Source organism: Cebus imitator, unplaced genomic scaffold (genome assembly GCF_001604975.1).
Source record: "Cebus imitator isolate Cc_AM_T3 unplaced genomic scaffold, Cebus_imitator-1.0 Scaffold76, whole genome shotgun sequence".
NCBI lineage: Eukaryota > Metazoa > Chordata > Mammalia > Primates > Cebidae > Cebus > Cebus imitator.
This window is the reverse complement of record NW_016107391.1, coordinates 7645705-7663623: the sequence shown is the minus strand read 5'-3', so window position 1 is coordinate 7663623 and position 17919 is coordinate 7645705. Positions and strand designations below refer to the sequence as shown.

General features: G+C 50.9%; 1 protein-coding gene across 12 annotated transcripts in view; it reads left to right on the top strand.

Moving 5' to 3' along the window:
• Nucleotides 1–17919, top strand: part of JADE2 (jade family PHD finger 2) — a 60418-nt gene that overhangs the window by 16777 nt on the left and 25722 nt on the right. For all 12 annotated transcript variants that reach the window (XM_037739911.1, XM_017532378.2, XM_017532374.2 and 9 more), the window contains 2 exons: nt 11971–12128; nt 17652–17812. In XM_037739911.1, coding sequence (XP_037595839.1) covers nt 11971–12128; nt 17652–17812 — 319 coding nt within the window. The remainder of the gene's footprint in view (nt 1–11970; nt 12129–17651; nt 17813–17919) is intronic.

Sequence of the window (17919 nt, the reverse complement as noted above, 5' to 3'; positions counted from 1 at the left end):
CCAGAAGCCTTGAACTGTTGCCTGGCACAAGCTTTTCCCCCCACAGTAGGCTGGAGAGCAGCCTGAGAGGTTTTCCTGGTCCCCTAAGTGAGAAGGTTGAGCCATGGCTGGCATAAATTCCAAGTTGTCTTGGGGCAGAGAGGAAACCATCAATGAAACCTTCCAAATTATTTGGCTCATGAGAGGGTGGAGATGAAAGTGAGGATTTGGCGGCAGAGAATGTTTGCACTAAATCTCCTCACGGGCTGCTCTTTCTGTGAATGACTTCGGTGGGGACTTTATGGTCTGCTGAGCCTGGGCTTTGGATGCTCTGGTGAAAGGGGTTCTGGGAACCTCATCTGCTCAGTCCCCTGGAGTATGAAGCCTGTGGGGTGGCTGTCAGGCTGTTCACGTGGTTTGCTTAGTGTGGCAGGAGTCCCCAGCAGGATCACTTACAGAGTGATGTGTGTGCTGTGGAAACCCCCTCCTTAGTGGCTGCAGAGCTGTGGAAGCCCGTGGTTCACTTGTCTCCTCATCTGTAAATGTGGACAGTGATGGCGTGAGGGGCTTGAGGACCGGGAGTGTTGAGCATAGCTCTGGCAGTGAGCACAGTGAATCCAACAGCTATGAAAGGGCTGGGGTTGGGTTTGGATGAGATAGGCAGGGATGCCCTGTGATCACCTTTCAGGGGCTGCCGTTTTCCAGTGCACCCGAAGGGCGCAAGTCAAGGGGCACTCTACACCAAGTGAGGTGCCTCGGGGCTGAAGAAAGGGCTTGACCAGGAGTCAGGACCCTGGACAGGGCTAAGGCCTGGAGGCCCAGCTTCCCATCTGGCCCTTGCCCAGTGGCTGGCCCCTCCCTCAGCCAGAGTGAAAGGGGAGTAAGTGTGGGCCTCTGAACTGGGAGCTGAAGGCCTGGGGCCCTGGAATTCCTGGGAGGCTGCGGTAGGATTTTTAGTGGAAATGCACAAAGCCTGAAGTCTTCCCTGGGAGCTCCTTAAGGCAGTAGAAGGAAAAGGTGGAGCTGCCCCTGAGAATTCAGCCTGCTGCCTGTGGCAACGCCTGTCCTTTGGCCCTGAAGTCCTGAGCCTGGCCTAGGGAGCTGGTATTATTGTGTAAATTGTTATTTACACAATAAGTTTCTGACTTTGCCTGGCTCACCAAATGGTGTAGCCATTGTTCGTGCTTAACCCTTTGTGGGACACATCTCTGAGAATTTGATGGAAGTCACAGAGCAGAGATTATTGTTTTAATACCACCTCACCCCAGGTATTCTGACTTACGTGGTCTGGAGTAGCACGCTACATACCTGTACTTTTTACTTTTTTTTTTTTTTTGAAATGGAGTTTCACTCGGTTGCCCTGGCTGGAGTGCGATGGTGCGATCTCAGCTCACTGCAGCCTTCACCTCCTGGGTTAAAGAGGTCTCTTGCCTCAGCCTCCTGAGTAGCTGGGACTACAGGCGCTTGCCACCACGCCAGGCTAACTTTTGTATTTTTAGTAGAGATGGGGTTTCGCCATGTTGGCCAGGCTGGTGTCATACTCCTGACCTCACACGATCCACCTGCTTCGGGAAGTGCTGAGATTACAGGCATGAGTCACTGCACCTGGCCAGTACCTTTTTTTGAGACAGAGTCTCGCACTGTCACCCAGGCTGTAGTGCAGTGGCACAATCTTGGCTCACTGCAAACTTCAACTCCCAGGTTAAAGCGATTCTCCTGCTTCAGCCTCCTGAGTAGTTGGGATTACAGGTGCGCGCCACCACGCCTGGCTAATTTTTGTATTTTTAGTGGAGACAGGGTTTCACCACGTTGGTCACTCTGGTCTTGAACTCCTGACCTTGTGATCCGCCTGCCTCAGCTTCCCAAAGTGCTGGGATTACAGGTGTGAGCCAGTGCGCTCCCCAGTACCTGTACTTTTTAACAAGACCTGTTGGGAGCCAGGGTTAAGAACAACTGCCATAGATGAGCCAAGATGGCACCACTGCACTCTCGCCTGGGCAACAGAGCGAGACTCCGTCTCAAAAAAACAAAAACAAAACAGCTGCCAGAAAAGAATCAGGTGCCAGGTGCAGTGGCTCATGCCTATAATCCCAGCACTTTGGGAAGCCGAGGTGTGCAGATCATCCTAGGTCAGAAGTTCAAGACCAGCCTGGCCAACATGGTGAAACCCCGTCTCTACTAAAAAAGTACAAAAAATTATCTTGGTGTGGTGGTGCAGACCTGTAATTCCAGCTACTCTGGAGGCTGAGGCAGGAGTATCACTTGAGCCTGGGAGGCAGAGGCTGCAGTGAGCCAAGATTGTGCCACTGCACTCCAGCCTGGGTGGCAAAGTAAGACTCACAAAAATAAAAAAGTAGAACAAACAAAAAGAACAACTGCCATAGACTTTTCCCTTCCCTTTGCCTAAGACAGGAGTTCCTAGCTTGGTTGTTCCCTGGAAGCTTGTTTGGGTATTTTTGAGGGGGTGGGGAGTGGAAGCTGTGGCTAGGTTGAAGGAGAGAGAGGGAGGCTCTCCAGCCTGGTTCAAAGAGCTAAGCAACGTCAGGGAGCGTGGGTGGGGACAGTCCACCACTCCATCTCCTTCCCACAGGGGCTGGGGGACTAACAAATTTCTTTCCAGCCCCGGACCTGATGGAGGTGTGAAGGACATTCTGAGAGAGACCTGGAGGCCAGCCCTGTGTTTTGGGGGGCTACTGTTTGAGGTGGCTTCCCCCTCTGGCCTGGGCAGAGACATAGGCAGAAGGGCAGGCCAGGCGGTGGGGGTTTCCCCAGGCAGGCTGTCTTGAGGTAGAAACCTGCGTTTTCAGGAAGTCAGAGTCCCCAGAAGTCAGCCAGGGGTAGAGGCCTGGGTCTCTGGACTGGGAGCTGCTGATGCTGATCAAAATCAGCAAGTGCTCAAGAGTACCTAGTGGGCCTAGCTCAGTGCTGGGGACAGAAAGCACGGGCCCTGTCCCTGGGGAGCTTGTCCTCTGTCAGCAGGATGCAGGTGCTACACAGGAAGGTGTCTGTTATGGGAAGTGCAGCCTGGCTTTGTCAAAAACGCCCAGGCTTTGCCTGAGGACATCTGTGACCCCAGGCGAATGAGCCTCAGAGTTCTTAGTGTAGAGCTCTGCCCTGGGCCCTCCCAGGGAGTTGACCTGCAGATGTGACTCCTTCCCAAGACTCATGGAGCCCTGGGGAGTGAAGGAAGTCCCAGAGGTGAGTGGGGCAGGAGGTGGGGAGTGTCGGGTAAAGTAGGCCACCCTGAGCCGGAAGCCTGGATGGCGGGAGTGGGGATTCAGCTGTCGGCTCCTGTATAGGCTCTGGTGACAAATTAGTACATCTCTAGGTGCATGTACCAGTGAGGCCCTTCACCAATGCGTAGTCCCTAGTCCGTGGGGATGGGGCCTAGGAAAAGCCTCTGCTACCAGCAAGGGGGAATCCCCCAGACCCAGTGTCCTTGAAGGTTCCTCTATAAGGAGTGCCACCCCCCACTCCTCCAAAAAAACGCAGCGAGTGGAGATGCAGCTTCTCAGCTTAACCCATGCTTTTAAAAATGGAATCCTCCTTCTACCCTGGGTGAAGGGTAAAGACGGGGGTGGCCAGATTGTGTTGGGGCTCCAAACCACAGGATAAATAAGATGCCTTCCTGAGAAGCAGAGGTGTTATCCAGATGTTTGAAATGCCATTTTATAGTAAAACAATGAAGGCCTATGGTACAGTAAAATGCAAAATGCCCATAATTTGAGAGATAAAACAGGAGAATCCAAAAAAGGTTTTATGCTTGCCCTTGTGGTTTTGAGCCAAGTTTCCAGCCCACCAGCAGTTCCTTTGCTACCCTGTGAGGCAGGCGGGTGGTGGGGAGTCCTTCCGCTGGGCTGAGCGCCTGCGTTCTGAGACTCACACTGCCTTCCTCTGGAGTGGGGGGCAGGATCTACTTATATAGTTGGAAACATTGCTACTCCCGCCAGCTGGAAGGGCCTCCTGGCCTCTGGGACTTGTCTTGCAAAAGAAATGTGTGTAATAAATTCTCTTTAAGAGCAGGAAGTGCTGTTATCCTCATGAAAATAAAAGAAAGAGATGTTGAGAGGGTTTTTTTTAAAGTGTCTTACGAACTTAGCCTAGTGGTAGCTTGAAACATGACTGGGCAGAGGGGAGCTGTTTTTATAGCCCTTCTCTCCTGATTTATACTGAATTTTAACTGCATAAGTTTGCTCTTGGCTGGGACACTCTTCATCAGGTTCCAGCCCTGGAAAGATTTTTTAAAAGAAGAGCTCTCTGTGTCTTGCAGGCAGCATTGCCGTGGTAAAAGGCCAGTGGAGACCTCACACAGGTGGTTTAACCTTTCTGAATCTCAGTCTCCACATCTGGAAAACGAGGGTAATGTGAATTAGGTGCCACAATGCATGTAAAACTTTAACATAATACCTTACATGCCTTAACAGGGCAATTACCACCTTTCACTATTAGCTGTTGTTTCTTTTTTGTGTGTGTGACGGAGTCTTTCCCTGTCACCTAGGCTAGAGTGCAGTGGCATGATCTCAGCTCATTGCAACTTCTGTCTCTGGATTCAAGCGATTCTTCTGCCTCAACATCCTGAGTAGCTGGAATTACAGGCCCACGCCACCATGTCCTGCTAATTTTTGTATTTTTAATAGAGATGGGGTTTCACCATGTTGGTCAGTCCAGTCTCGAACTCCTGACCTCGTGATCCGCCCACCTCGGCTTCCCAAAGTGCTGATATTACAGGTGTGAGCCACCGTGCCTGGCCTAGATGTTTGTAATGAAATGAGGTGCTCAGAAAACAATTATGATAAGGTTGGCTCTTTAAATACAGACCTTACAACATTCCTTGAGAGGCAAGGAGGAAGGGACCACTTTTAGCTCCACATTGGGAGTTTTTCTGTGGACAGATATCCAGGAGCGATAGTCCTGGCCAAAGCCATTTTAATTGGTTTTGGGACAGTGACCAAGACCAGTTTCTGTTTCACCTGGCAGAATCCTTCGGGCTAGCCTCCTCTCTCCCTGCTAAGACAGGGCAGGAAGTTTTAGAGTTGCCGGGCGCGGTGGCTCAAGCCTATAATCCCAGCACTTTGGGAGGTCGAGGCGGGTGGATCACGAGGTCAAGAGATCGAGACCATCCTGGTCAACATGGTGAAACCCCGTGTCTACCAAAAATACAAAAAATTAGCTGGGCATGGTGGCGCGTGCCTGTAATCCCAGCTACTCAGGAGGCTGAGGCAGGAGAATTGCCTGAACCCAGGAGGCGGAGGTTGCGGTGAGCCGAGATTGCGCCATTGCACTCCAGCCTGGGTAACATGAGTGAAACTCCGTCTCAAAAAAAAAAAGGAAGTTTTTTAGAGTTTAGTCATATATCAGACAAATCCTGGGATTCATTCATTGACTCTTTCCACAAGCTTATTTTTTTTTATTTTTTTTATTTTTTTTTATTTTTTTTATTTTTTTTATTTTTTTTTATTTTAGACAGGGTCTCACTCTGTCACCCAGGCTGGAGTGTAGTGGTGAGATCTCAGCTCACAGCAACCTCCACCTCCTGAGCTCAAGCAGTAGTCCTCCTGCTTGAGCCCCACCGCAAGTTGCTGGGACTACAGGCAAGCCAGCATACCTGGCTAATTTTTGTTCTACAAGCATTTCTTGAATACCTGCTGTGTGCCAAACACTGTGCCAAAAGCAGGCCCAGTGATAAACAGAACACATGCAGTCCCTATCTTCTTGCAGGTTGACTGTTAGAAGAGATGAATATTAAAAGTATAGTTACACAAATAGGCCAGGCGTGGTGGCTCACACCTGTAATCCCAGCACTTTGGGAAGCCGAGGTGGGTGGATCACTTGAGGTCAGGAGTTTGGTAGCAGCCTGGCCAACATGGTGAAACCCCATCTCTACTAAAAATATAAAAATTAGCCAGGTGTGGTGGCAGGTGCCTATAATCCTAGATACTTGGGAGGCTGAGGCAAGGGAATCCCTTAACCTGGAAGGCAGAGGTCACAGTGAACTGAGATCACACCACTGCACTCCAGCCTGGGTGACAGAACAAGACTCCCTCTAAAAAAAGTACAATAGATAGACAGATGATAGATAGATAGATAGATAGATAGATAGATAGATAGATAGATAGATAGATTGATAGATACAATTACACAAGTAACTATATTTTGTAGTTGTGTGATAAATGCTGGAGCTTTTCTCTTAAGTAACTAAATTTCCTCTTGGTACCTCTTAGTTTGAAATACTCTGTAATACAGTAATTCAACCCTTGAGAAAAGGAAGCAGAGAACCAAGGTCCAGGATGAAGTGTTCAAGTCATAGCTACAAATCTTGAGATTGTTTATTAAACCTTGTTGCCGAGTGGTTAGTGCACAGTGAAATTTACCTTTTGTCATTATGTTTATTTGCTTTTGAAGGTCACTCACTCTCTGCTTTCTTGCAGAGTTATTCCTAGGGAAATAGGTGCAGAAAGCCAGCCTTTTGAATGGTTGTGATCTGCAGTCTCAGAAAAAGACGTGAGGGCAAGGCCATGTGATGTGTTTCCGGAGCAGTGTCCCTACATCTTTAGCTCCCTCCAGGGCCACATTGGCACCCCTAGCACTCAGATTGGTTATTCAATTAGAGTTTGAGACCTTTAAACATTACTTCATACTGTTTGAAGAAGCTGCAATTAACATCTCCCAAGCAGCTCAGCAGAACTTGGTTGCTAGGCAGCAGACCTTTAAAGACAATTTGTCAATTTCTGCCAAAAGAGAGAAAAATAGTAAACACTCACATTCTAAGAAAATTGCTTGTTTTCCAGCTTCCAACTTTCTTGCCACAGTAAGGCTTCTCGTTCATCAGTGTCCATTTTATCCTTTATTTAGTTTTCATAAATCATTCAAAGGAGTTTTAGGAGGATAATTAAACCTTTTCCAAGTCTACCTCCTGGAAATTCAACACAAAATGATGTTTAGGTTGCAATTGGCTGCCATATTTGTGGGCAGTTTTTACATAAATGCACAGAGGCTCCTTTGGAAGGCACCGAGTACCCAGCTGTAGTCTTGGACAGCAACCAAAGAAGGAGGTGGCTGGCCCATGGAAGGATCTTGAGTCATTCAACATTTCTCAGCACCTAGCCTGTGCCAGGCCCTGTTTGCACTGCTGGGCTCCAGCCCTGCGGCTCAGCCAGACCTTGCTGAACTCCCCTTCTAGTGGGGAAGACATGGCAAAAAACCAGGAGAATCTAATCCAGGGGCTTTGGAGCTTCAGACAAAGCCCACAAACCAGCCTAGGATTGGAGAAGGCTTCCTAGAACAGATGTAAGCTGTACTGAGACCTTAAGGATGAAGCGTGCCAGCTCCACTCTGGCAAGGGAGCAGTGTCCCAGGCAGCATTCTCCCGTGTGCAGAGGGTTAAAAGTGCTTGGGAGACTGCAAGTGGATCTGTGCAGTCACAGGGTCTCTTTGGCTCTGCAGTTCAGTCTGGGCACAGTGGGAGGACAGTGGAGAGCCACTGGAGGCCTCGGAATTTGCAAAGACCACAGTTGGATTTGCATATTTCAACCCCAGGGGAAATAACCTGATTTGGCTTCAAGTTAACTCGGGGGCATTAGGCAGTGAGCACACAGCCAAAAGGGACAGGGAGGGCTGAATGGCTCGGGAGTTGTGTTGGCCTGGGTTCCTTTGCCACTTCCAGTGCATAGACCTTGGGTGAATGATTTAACTAACCCGAGTCCCAGGATTCTCAACTGTAAAATAGAAATGATGGTAGTACTTACCTCACAGAGTGGGTGGAGGGGCTAATAATAGATTAGTTAAAGAACAGCCCTTTTTCTTTTTTTTTTTTTTTTTTTTTTTTTTTCTTTTTTTTTGGAATAGAGACAGGGTTTCACCACGTTGGCCAGGCTGGTCTCAAACTCCTGACCTCAGGTGATCCGCCCGCCTCGGCCTCCCAAAGTTCTGGGATTACAGGCATGAGCCACCGCGCCTGGCCAGGAACAGCCCTTATACTGTCACTCTGCACACAGTCTCTCCTAGTGTGGGCTGACACCATTATGACAGTGCTGCCCTCTCTGTGTGTCCATGATTCCCACCTGCAAGGGCCCGTAGTGTCCAGTCTGCCACCTGCTCCCTGTGTGACCCAGGATGAAACATGCATCTCTCTTGGAACAAGATTCTGGTCTTCCCTGAATCCCCCTGACTGTAGTGGAAAGGGACTCTAAAGTTGGCCCGGGAGCCCTTCCTGCTCTGAGTTCTCAGTGCCAGGCCATGTCTCTCCAGCTGGTGCGATGAGACACTCTGGTCTCACCCACTCCAGCCTGGGCTGAATGCTGGTCCTTGAGCTTAAAGCCCAGAAGAATAAAGGCCACCTGTTGCTCAGAGGCGCTTGTTCAGGTCCATGTGGTTGGGGATTTTGGCCACTGGGTGTATCCATGAGGTATCTCACCCTTTTCATGGGGGTTCAGAAAGCACTGCCAGGAGCTAGCTAGGGGCCTGAGACTCATCAGGTAATTCTCCAGGGAGGCCGTCGTATTCAGTGCCAGGCACTGAGAATATAGCCGACAGCAGGACGAGGCTTGGTAGGGGAGATAAGAAATCGGCAGCATGAGCTGACCGGGTACTTTTCAGGAGTGTAAGGGTTGTAAAAAAAATGAGGCGGGGGTGGGGTGGAAAGCGGCTCCGTCAGGCAGTCCGGACTCCGGCAGTTGCTTATCAGGAAGAAGTCCCTGAGCAGGTGACAACAGTTAAGTTACAGCCCAGGGCCGGGCACAGTGGCTCACACCTGCAATCCCAGCACTTGAGAAGGCTGAGGCCGGCGGATCACTTGAGGTCAGGAGTTTGAGACCAGCCTGGCCAACATGGTGAAACCTCGTCTCTATTAAAAATACAAAAATTAGCCAGCCGAGATGGCAGGCGCCTGTAATCCCAGCTACTTGGGAGGCTGAGGCTGAAGAATCGTTTGAACACAGGAGGCCAAGGTTGCAGTGAACCGAGATCATGCCACTGTGTACTACAGCCTAGGGATAGAGCAAGACTGTCTCAACAAAACAAAACAAAACATTTACCCGGAATGAGAGAAGAGCAAAAGGTTTCTAACCCACCTATGACTCTTTGGAGGGCACATAGTGACACTGGGCTATTGTAGGGTTGATTTCTGGGGCAGAATGATGCACTGTCTCAAGTGTGTGGTTCTCCATGGCTTCAGAGCAACAGGGCTTGGGGTGATGCACCGTTGGCTTGCTTGGGTGGCGAGAACGGTGAGGCAGTTATGAATCACTGTGGGGTCAGTTCTTCCTTGCCAGGTCCTGTGCTGAGGCCCACAGGGAAATAACCCAGCCCCAGCCCTGCTGAGCTTGGCAGAGTCTCCAGAGGCCTTGGCTAGCACAGGCCTCTACTGAAGGGCCCCCTAAAAGCACCCAGTGTCTGAGTGTGCCCCCTTGCATGAGCTATCTTACTACTTGCTAATAAGATATGCAAATTATCAGGGCTGTGAAATCTTAGCCACATTCCATCTTCTGTTTAATTAGCATTTAATTGTAATCTGATTTTAATTTTTTTCACACTGGCACCCTAATTAAATGTTAGGGTGTTATTCCTAACAATTAAATTATATTGGCAAGTAGAGTCTTCAAGAAACTTGACCTTTTTCAAGCCAGGGCGGTCTCCAGCTAGATGCAGACGTTAATTAGATTCTGCAGGACGCTGCCTCCAGGCCCCTCAGTGCACCCACTTCAGTGTTTTCCTTGTAGTTATGGACCTAGATTCAAATGAGGCACACATAGCAGGCAGAGGTTCCGCTGAATCTGTCTGTCATGAGCCTTGGGAAGGGCAAGTGAGCTGACTTAGCCCCGGGAACAGCAGTGGATGTTGACTTTTCTGGGGAGGAGTGTGGGGTTGGAGTTTGGTCTGAGGCCTGGAGTACTCCTTGAAGTGATTTCTCTTATCTCAGTGATGTGAGTTCATCTTTAACTTGTGATTCTCAAGTGACGATGATCACTGGGAAAGTTGGCAAGTCACATGGTGTCTAGAGGTGCCACCGCATTCCACAATAGAGCTTTGTTGGGGGGATCACAGCAGGATCAGGTGACTGGGGCAGGAGGCATTGCCAGTGCCAGCCGGAGCAGAGTTTAGAGCTTGTTCTGAGGCGGAAGTAGGGGTGGAGGTGAGAGCAACAGATGAAACTCTGGGAAGAGCAGTTTGCCCCAAGTGAGGAGGTGCTCGGAGTGTGATCACTCATTGCTTTGCTCTAAGGGATTTAGATGGGTGTGATTAAGAAGGAAGACAAGCCTGGCGTGGCTCACGCCTGTAATCCCAGCACTTTGGGAGGCCGAGGTGGGTGGATCATGAGGTTAAGAGATCGAGAGCATCCTGGTCAACATGGTGAAACCCCGTCTCTACTACAAATACAAAAATTAGCTGGGCATGGTGGTGCACACCTGTAGTCCCAGCTACTCGGGAGGCTGAGGCAGGAGAATTGCTTGAACCCAGGAGGCAGAGGTGGCGGTGAGCTGAGATCGTGCCATTGCACTCCAGCCTGGGTAACAAGAGCGAAACTCTTGTCTCAAAAAAAAAAAAGAAAAAAAAAAGAAGGAAGACAACCCTGTCCTTCCTGTCTCTCTACCCCCAACACACAAAGCCCCTGTCAAGTTAGGAGACAGTGTCCTTGTTCTTGAGGGATCTTGGAAGTCCCAGCTCATGTGAAGCCACTCTCTAGGCTGCCCCAGGCCCCAGCCATCCCCTGGCTGTTAGCATAAGGTCCTGGCCTTTCCTGGGGTTGGCGCCCTGTGCTATTTTATACCTCTACTTGTGCCTGTGGGTGCAGACAGATAACATCATTGTAAACCTTCAGTGGAAATGTCTTGAACAGTCACATAAGGGTGGTATTTTTCATTTTATTTTATTTATTTTGTGTTTATCTTTTGAGACAAGGACTCACTCCCACTCAGGCTGCAGTGCAGTGGTACAATCATGGCTCACTGCAGGCTTAATCTCCTGGGCTTAAGCAATCCTTCCACCTCAACCTCTGGAGTAGCTAGGGCCCCAGGCACATGCCACCACACCCAGCTATTTTTTTATTTTTTGTAAAGATCAGGATTCACCATGTTGCCCAGCTTGTCTCAAAATCCTGGGTTCTAACAGTCTTCCCTCCTCAGCCTCCCACAATGTGGGGATTGCAAGTGTGAACCACTTTACCCGGCTCCCCCCCTTTTTTTTTTTTTTTTTTTTTTAAATTTTTTGTAGAGGCAAGATCTTGCTGTGTGGCCCAGGCTGCCTTGGACTCCTGGCCTCAGGCAGTCCTCCCACCTCAGCCTCCCAAAGTGTTGGGATTACAGGCATGAGCCACCACACCCAGCCATCAGTACTGCCTTCACATTAGCCTTTCCTTCCTCTGAGTTCTTCTTTTTATTTTGATTTTTGCCTTTCTCTGCCAGCCTTTCTCTTTCTCTCGTATGTTCACTCCTATCAAACTCTTTTTTTTTTATAGGTCAGAGCAATGTGAATTCAGTTCATCGCTTTTTTTTTTTTGAGACAGAGTCTCGCTCTGTCACCCAGGCTGGAGTGCAGTGGTGAGATCTCAGCTCATCGCAACCTCCGCCTCCTGGGTTCAAGTGATTCTCCTGCCTCAGCCTCCGGAGTAGCTGGGATTACAGGCGCATGGCACCACGCCCAGCTAAGTTTTGTATTTTTAGTAGAGACAGCGTTTCACTATGTTGGCCAGGCTGGTCTCGATCTCTTGACCTCATTATCCACCCGCCTCAACCTCCCAAAGTGCTGGAATTACAGGCATGAGCCACCACACCTGGCCCAGTTCATCACTTTTATAGAACATCCACCGTGTGCAGAGCATGTGCTGCGTTCAGAGCTGTGTTACTCATTGTGCTGATTGCTTTTATGTCGTCTTACTTATAAGTGCACAGGCAGAATGCCCACTTGAGTTGCATGTATCTGCCTCTTCCTCTGGCCTGTGGAGCAGACTTCCTTGAGGCAATCTGAAGTCAGTCTCTCCCCTCTTGCCCTTCACAGGTTTTCCGGACAGATTTGATCACAGCCATGAAGATCCCTGACTCATACCAGCTCAGCCCGGATGACTACTACATCCTGGCAGACCCATGGCGACAGGAATGGGAGAAAGGTGTGCAGGTGCCCGCCGGGGCAGAGGCCATCCCAGAGCCCGTGGTGAGGTGAGCCAGGCAGCCCAGGCTAGGGGACCACTGCGAAAAGGGAAGAAGGGGAGGCTGCCTTCCTGCCAGTCCTGGAATTCCTCTCTAGCCCATTTTTATTCTGTATTCCATTCCTTGTCCAACAAACCATTGAAGTGTTCCAGAAATACCAGCAGTTTCCCTGAGAGGCTACAGGGTTGGGCTCAGGCCTGGCTCTAGAGCAAGAATGCTTGCGTTCACATTACCACTCATATTCGGTATAGCCTTGGACCAGAAATGTCATCTCTCTGGGCCTCAGTTTCCTTATCTCTGAAATTAGAATGATAATAATAACTCACCTACTCCTGCAGTTGTAATGTTGAGATAATGGAGAGAAATGACGCATGGAAAGCACTTGGCACCAGGCCTGGCACACAGCAAGCACTCTGTCGTGTTGATCCAGACTCGGCCCCAAAGCAGTTCTTTTTGTTTCTCTCTTTTTTATCTTTTTTTAGAGTCAGGGTCTCACGCTGTCGTCCAGGCTGGAGTGCAGTGGTGCGATCTTGGCTCATTACAGCCTTGACCCCCTAAGCCCAAGCAGTCCTCCCACCTCAGCCTCCCAAGTAGCTGGGACTACAGGCTCATGCCACCACGCCCACCCAATTTTCATGTTTTTTGTAGAGATGGGGTTTTGCCATGTTGTCAAGGCTGGTCTTAAACTCCTGGGCTCAAGCAATCTGCCCACCACCTTGGCCAGCCTCCCAAAGTCCTGGGATTGTATGTAGGTAGGGATGAGCCACCAGGCCTGGCTGGCTTTTTTTTTTTTTTTTTTGAGACAAGGCCTCACTGTAACCCACCCAGGCTGGAGTACATGTGCAGTGGTGCGATCTCAGCTCACTGCAGCCTCAACCAGCCTCAAGTGATTCTCCCACCATAGGCACATGCCACCACATGTGGCTAGTTTTTTTGATTGTTAGTAGAGACAAGGTCTTGCTATGTTGCTCAGGCTAGTCTGGAATTCCTGGGCTCAGGCAATCCTGCTTCAGCCTTCCAAAATGCTGGGATTACAGGCATGAGCCACCATTCGTGATCCCAAAGCAGTTCTGATCAGGGAAATCTCCAGACTTTTCACTAGTCTTTAAGAGAGGGACAAGCCATGCTTTTGACTTCTTGAACCTTTTAAGGTAGTTCTTAGAGGGGCAGTCAAGTGCCTGGCATACAGCAGATGCTCAGGAAGCCATTGCTATTACCAGCCTCTGGGGAGGTTCCCCTGCCAGGGCTGGTTTAGAGATGAGTCCTCTGGGCTTTATACCCTTCTGGTCTCATGAGACATAGAGACCCCTGGCCACTCTTGTCAGAAGGTAGCCACATGGCCCTGGGTCTTGCCTCCAGCTACTGAGTTCAGCCAACTGCTTCTTTGTGCAGCCTGGGAAACCCTCCAAGTCATGTCTCGGGGCAGAGGGGCCTTACGTCCTGGCCTCCCCTACACACCAGTCTGCCTGGTCTGGACAGCTTGGGTGTTTGGCTGTCTGCTCCTGGCCTTGGCAACCTCGTGGCTCTTGCTTGATCCCTTATAGACCAGGCCTGGGACAAAGATCACAGCTGCTGCTTCCCTTGACGTTGGCACCCTCGCTTCCTGGCAGCTGCACCTATGATTGGATCACAGGCACAGCAGACTGGAAGCTCCACTCGGGTGCTCTGTGGGATTGGAAGGGGAGGGGCAGGCAATCCTTTTCCAGTGACTCCTGATGGCCGAGTGCTTATTAACACTTGTCTGGGGCTTTCTGAGAACCAGGGGTGCCCCAGGCCTCTCCAGAAGGCCTGGGGGAGCCTTGGGAGTATATGCAGGATTTAAAGCATAATTTTATTCCCCAAATGCCCTGCCCAGAGCTGGAAACACAGGTTGAGCTCCTCCCCGGCTCCCCTCTGCAGCATGAGGAACTGTTACTTGACCCTGTCTGAACCTGTTTCCTCCTCTGTAGAATGAGGATAATACCAGCGTCTGCCTGACAGTGCTTCGTGAAGATTAAGTGAGAATATGCATGCCAAGTCACCACCATACATGCCAGTGCCCAGGGTGACAGGGGGCAGGGCAGCACCAGGTGGGCAGAGCGAGGTCAGTCTTGATTAGGCTTGGCCCAGCAGTCTGTCCTCTCTACTTGATGTCAGTGTCAGTTGGTTCTGGATGCATCTACTGCCCTGGGTAATTAATTGCAGATGCTTCCACACCAGTAGGTTGGCTTCATTCTGCCTGTAGGGTGCTTTATCTGTTGACATCAACAGGAGAGCACATGTTCCGGCTGCTTTGGCTTTACAAGGTGTGTTCCCTGCATAGGCATGGCTGTGCTAAGCTGACATGAGCCAGGTGCTCCCGGCCTGTCCGTGATCTTTGGAGAGGATGGACTGGGGCTGGGGAGGTGCTTTCTTAGAGACATCTCTGCGCCTCTTCTGCTGCTGTCTCCCTCACTCCATCCTCCTGGGCACCTCCCACTGCATAGCCCTCCTCTGGAAGCCTGCCTGCTAGCCACCAGGGTCAGAATTGTTAGAGAAACCCTGCTCTTGAGGACTTGCTGTGCTGAGCCTGTGTTCATCTTCTCATTTAGCAATCATATTAACTTTACAAAGTACATATAACTGTCCCCATTTTATAGATGAGGAAGTTGGGAAATTCTGGGGAATCCCCTGCATGGCCACCGGGGCCTAGTGGGCTGGGCCAGGAAATTAGAGGCCCCAGGAACAAGCTCTGGGCTGCCCCAGTGAGGCCCAGAGAGAGAGCCCTGTGCCCCGGTCATCCCAGCATACTGCTTCTGGTTGCCCTCCCCCAACTGCCACCCCAGGCACCCTCGGTCCCTCCCTCCCTGACCTGACTTTTGGGTGGTTCTGCCCACCTCATGGTCTTGTCTCACCCGTCTCCAGACTGAATTGAGTGAGGGCCTGTCCTGCCCCTCAGTGTGGCCAGAAGTCTCAGCTAGGGCAGAACTAGAGCCAGCTGATGCTGTCCTCGCTCCCAGCTGACCGTCCTGCCGGCTACAGCTGAGGATGAGGCCTTGGCCCAGGGTTGGCTCAGTCCATACCTGGTAGGAGAGCTTCCTTTAGAGCCAGAAGGGGCAGAGATGAAGATGAGAGACCAGGAAGCACAGCAGATACCTTCTGGTGTGAGTTCCTTTACCTGGCTCTTCAGAGGGAGGACAGCGATCTTGACCTCAGGAGCCTTGGCCAGGTAGCTGCTGACCAGGCAAGCAGATGTGGGTAGTTATGCCAGGAAGTGGTGGGCATCCAGACACCCCCACTCAGCATGTGCTTGGGGCACAATCAAAGCTGGTTCACAACAAAATTACAGGCTGCATTTTTAAAAGAGTGTGTTTATTCAAATAACAGTTTCGTGGAGAAAGACAGAATTTTGTTGGACTGAGGGTATTAGTGTTGCTTCCATTTGGAATCACCTGTTAGTGTGGGGTGTGGTCATACTACAATCATGACCTAGGATCTTCCTTCATGTGGGAAAAGGTGGTGCCAAGCCTCTTCCCCTTTTCCATGCCCCCTCGACCTTATATAGGCCTTCCTCCTGGCTTGGAGGCCATTCTCTTTCCTGGTCTGGGGCCCTGCCTCCCCGTCTCCTTCATCCTTCCTGCCCTTTTTGCTGACACTGGGTGTGGTGATGGGGAAGCCCAGGAGCCCTCACCACAGCTCTGCCATGTCTCTGTGCCATCTAAAGCCTTGCCCCCCCATCAGCACTGAGTCACAACTTCTGGCAGTCTTGCCCCTGACCCCAGGATGCCTCTCAAGTAAGGGGCCTCTCCACCCTGGCAGAGCTGGCCAGATGGAGGCCAGGCTCCAAAGCAATAACCATGGCAACTAGTAGGGGGTGGAAAGAACTGGCTTTTTGAATTGGCATCAGGAACTGAGGGGCAGCACACAGCTGAGCCAAGGAGAAACCATGCCCTCCCAAGGCGAAATGCCCCCTATATTCCATTTCAGGAGAGAAGTAACATCCTAAACACACATACACACACAGCCCTCACACATCACACAACACATACACCCCACACCTCGTACATACCCCCCCACACACACCACACACACACACACATATACACACACCACACAAAACTTAACACCCCACACATCACACATACCCCACACATCACACACACCCCACATATCACACAAAACATACACACACACACACACACGTTACTGTGTGCCAGGCACTTTCCTAAGAGTTTTGTAAACATTAATTCATTTAATACTCTATAAGGTAGGTACTATTATTATTATTGTTGTTAGTATTATTATTTGAGATGGAGTTTCACTCTTGTTGCCCAGGCTGGAGTGCAGTGGCATGATCTTGGCTCACCGCAGCCTCTGCCTCCTGGGTTCAAGCGATTCTCCTGCCTCAGCCTCCTGAGTAGCTGGGATTACAGGTGTATGCCACCATGCCTGGCTAATTTTGTATTTTTAGTAGAGACGGGGTTTCTCCAGTGTTGATCAGGCTGATCTCAAACTCCTGACCTCAGGTGATCCACCTACCCCGGCCTCCCAGTGCTGGGATTACAGGTGTGAGCCCCCACGCTTGGCCTGGTAGTATCATTATTAACCCATTTTGGGGAATGGAGACACTGGGGCCCAGAGAAATTGAGTGGCTTCCCCAGAGTCACGCAGTAAGTGGTGAAGCTGGGCTTTGAGTCCACGCCCTGTGGCCAGGCCCTTCCAAGCTGCCTCAGTGTCAGAGCTGTGGCCCCAAAGGACAGCTGAGTGGGGAGTGATCCTGCGACTGCAGCAAGCACATCTTTGTATTCAAGGGATTTGGCCTTTGTCTTGGTTGTGGGACCAGGTAACACCGTGTAGCAGGACACTCACTGCTCCATGGCATTGTACCTGGGAGAAGGGCAGGGTGGCATGTGGTGTACACCTTTTGTCTACCACCGCAGCCATGTAACCAGTTGGGATTCCTCCTGACCTCAGAGAAGACATTGCCTCAGTTCTACTCAAGTCAGTGGGATTTTCAGGCTGTTGGTGGAAAGGAAGCTTGGGCTTGTGAGAATAAAGGGGGCCTGGCCTGTCTCCAGCCTTGAGGGATATGCCGAAGGACCTGGAGTCCAGCTGGCACTACCTTACTTGTCCCAAAGTTGCCGACACAGAGCATTGCCGATGACGGGACTTAGGATACCTCCTACAGGCCCTAGCTGGGTTAGATCCAGACTGCAGGGCTTTAGCTAAGGCCCAGCTACCCTGGTTGGAGGAAGTGGGGTGAGCTCTGGACTGGTGGATGTTTATGGGGTGAGCAGGGCTATGGATCAGCCCTGACTCCCATCGTCCACTGTGTCCTACTGCCCTTTGGGTCTTCTGTGTGCTACCTGTTCACCCACAGTCATCTGAGTCTCTGCTGGGGTGGGCAGATGGTGGAGAAGGAAGTGAAGGAGGGGGTAGAAGGAGGTGGGCCCTGTGTGGCATCAAAGCACATTTGTCCACCAGCTCCTGAGCAGGACTGACCAGCTCCCTGGAGCCCCTAGGGCGGCTGGCTGAGGACCCCTTCCTTCATGACATCCTGTCTTGATTTTCTAGGATCCTCCCACCGCTGGAAGGCCCCCCTGCCCAGGCATCCCCAAGCAGCACCACGCTTGGTGAGGGTTCCCAGCCTGATTGGCCAGGAGGCAGCCGCTATGACCTGGACGAGATTGACGCCTACTGGCTGGAGCTCATCAACTCGGAACTTAAGGAGATGGGTAGGTGACCACTGCGTTAAGAATGGGATCAGGGGCCAGGTGCGGTGGCCTGTAATCCCAGCGCTTTGGGAGGCCGAGGTGGGCGGATCACCTGAGGTCGGGAGTTC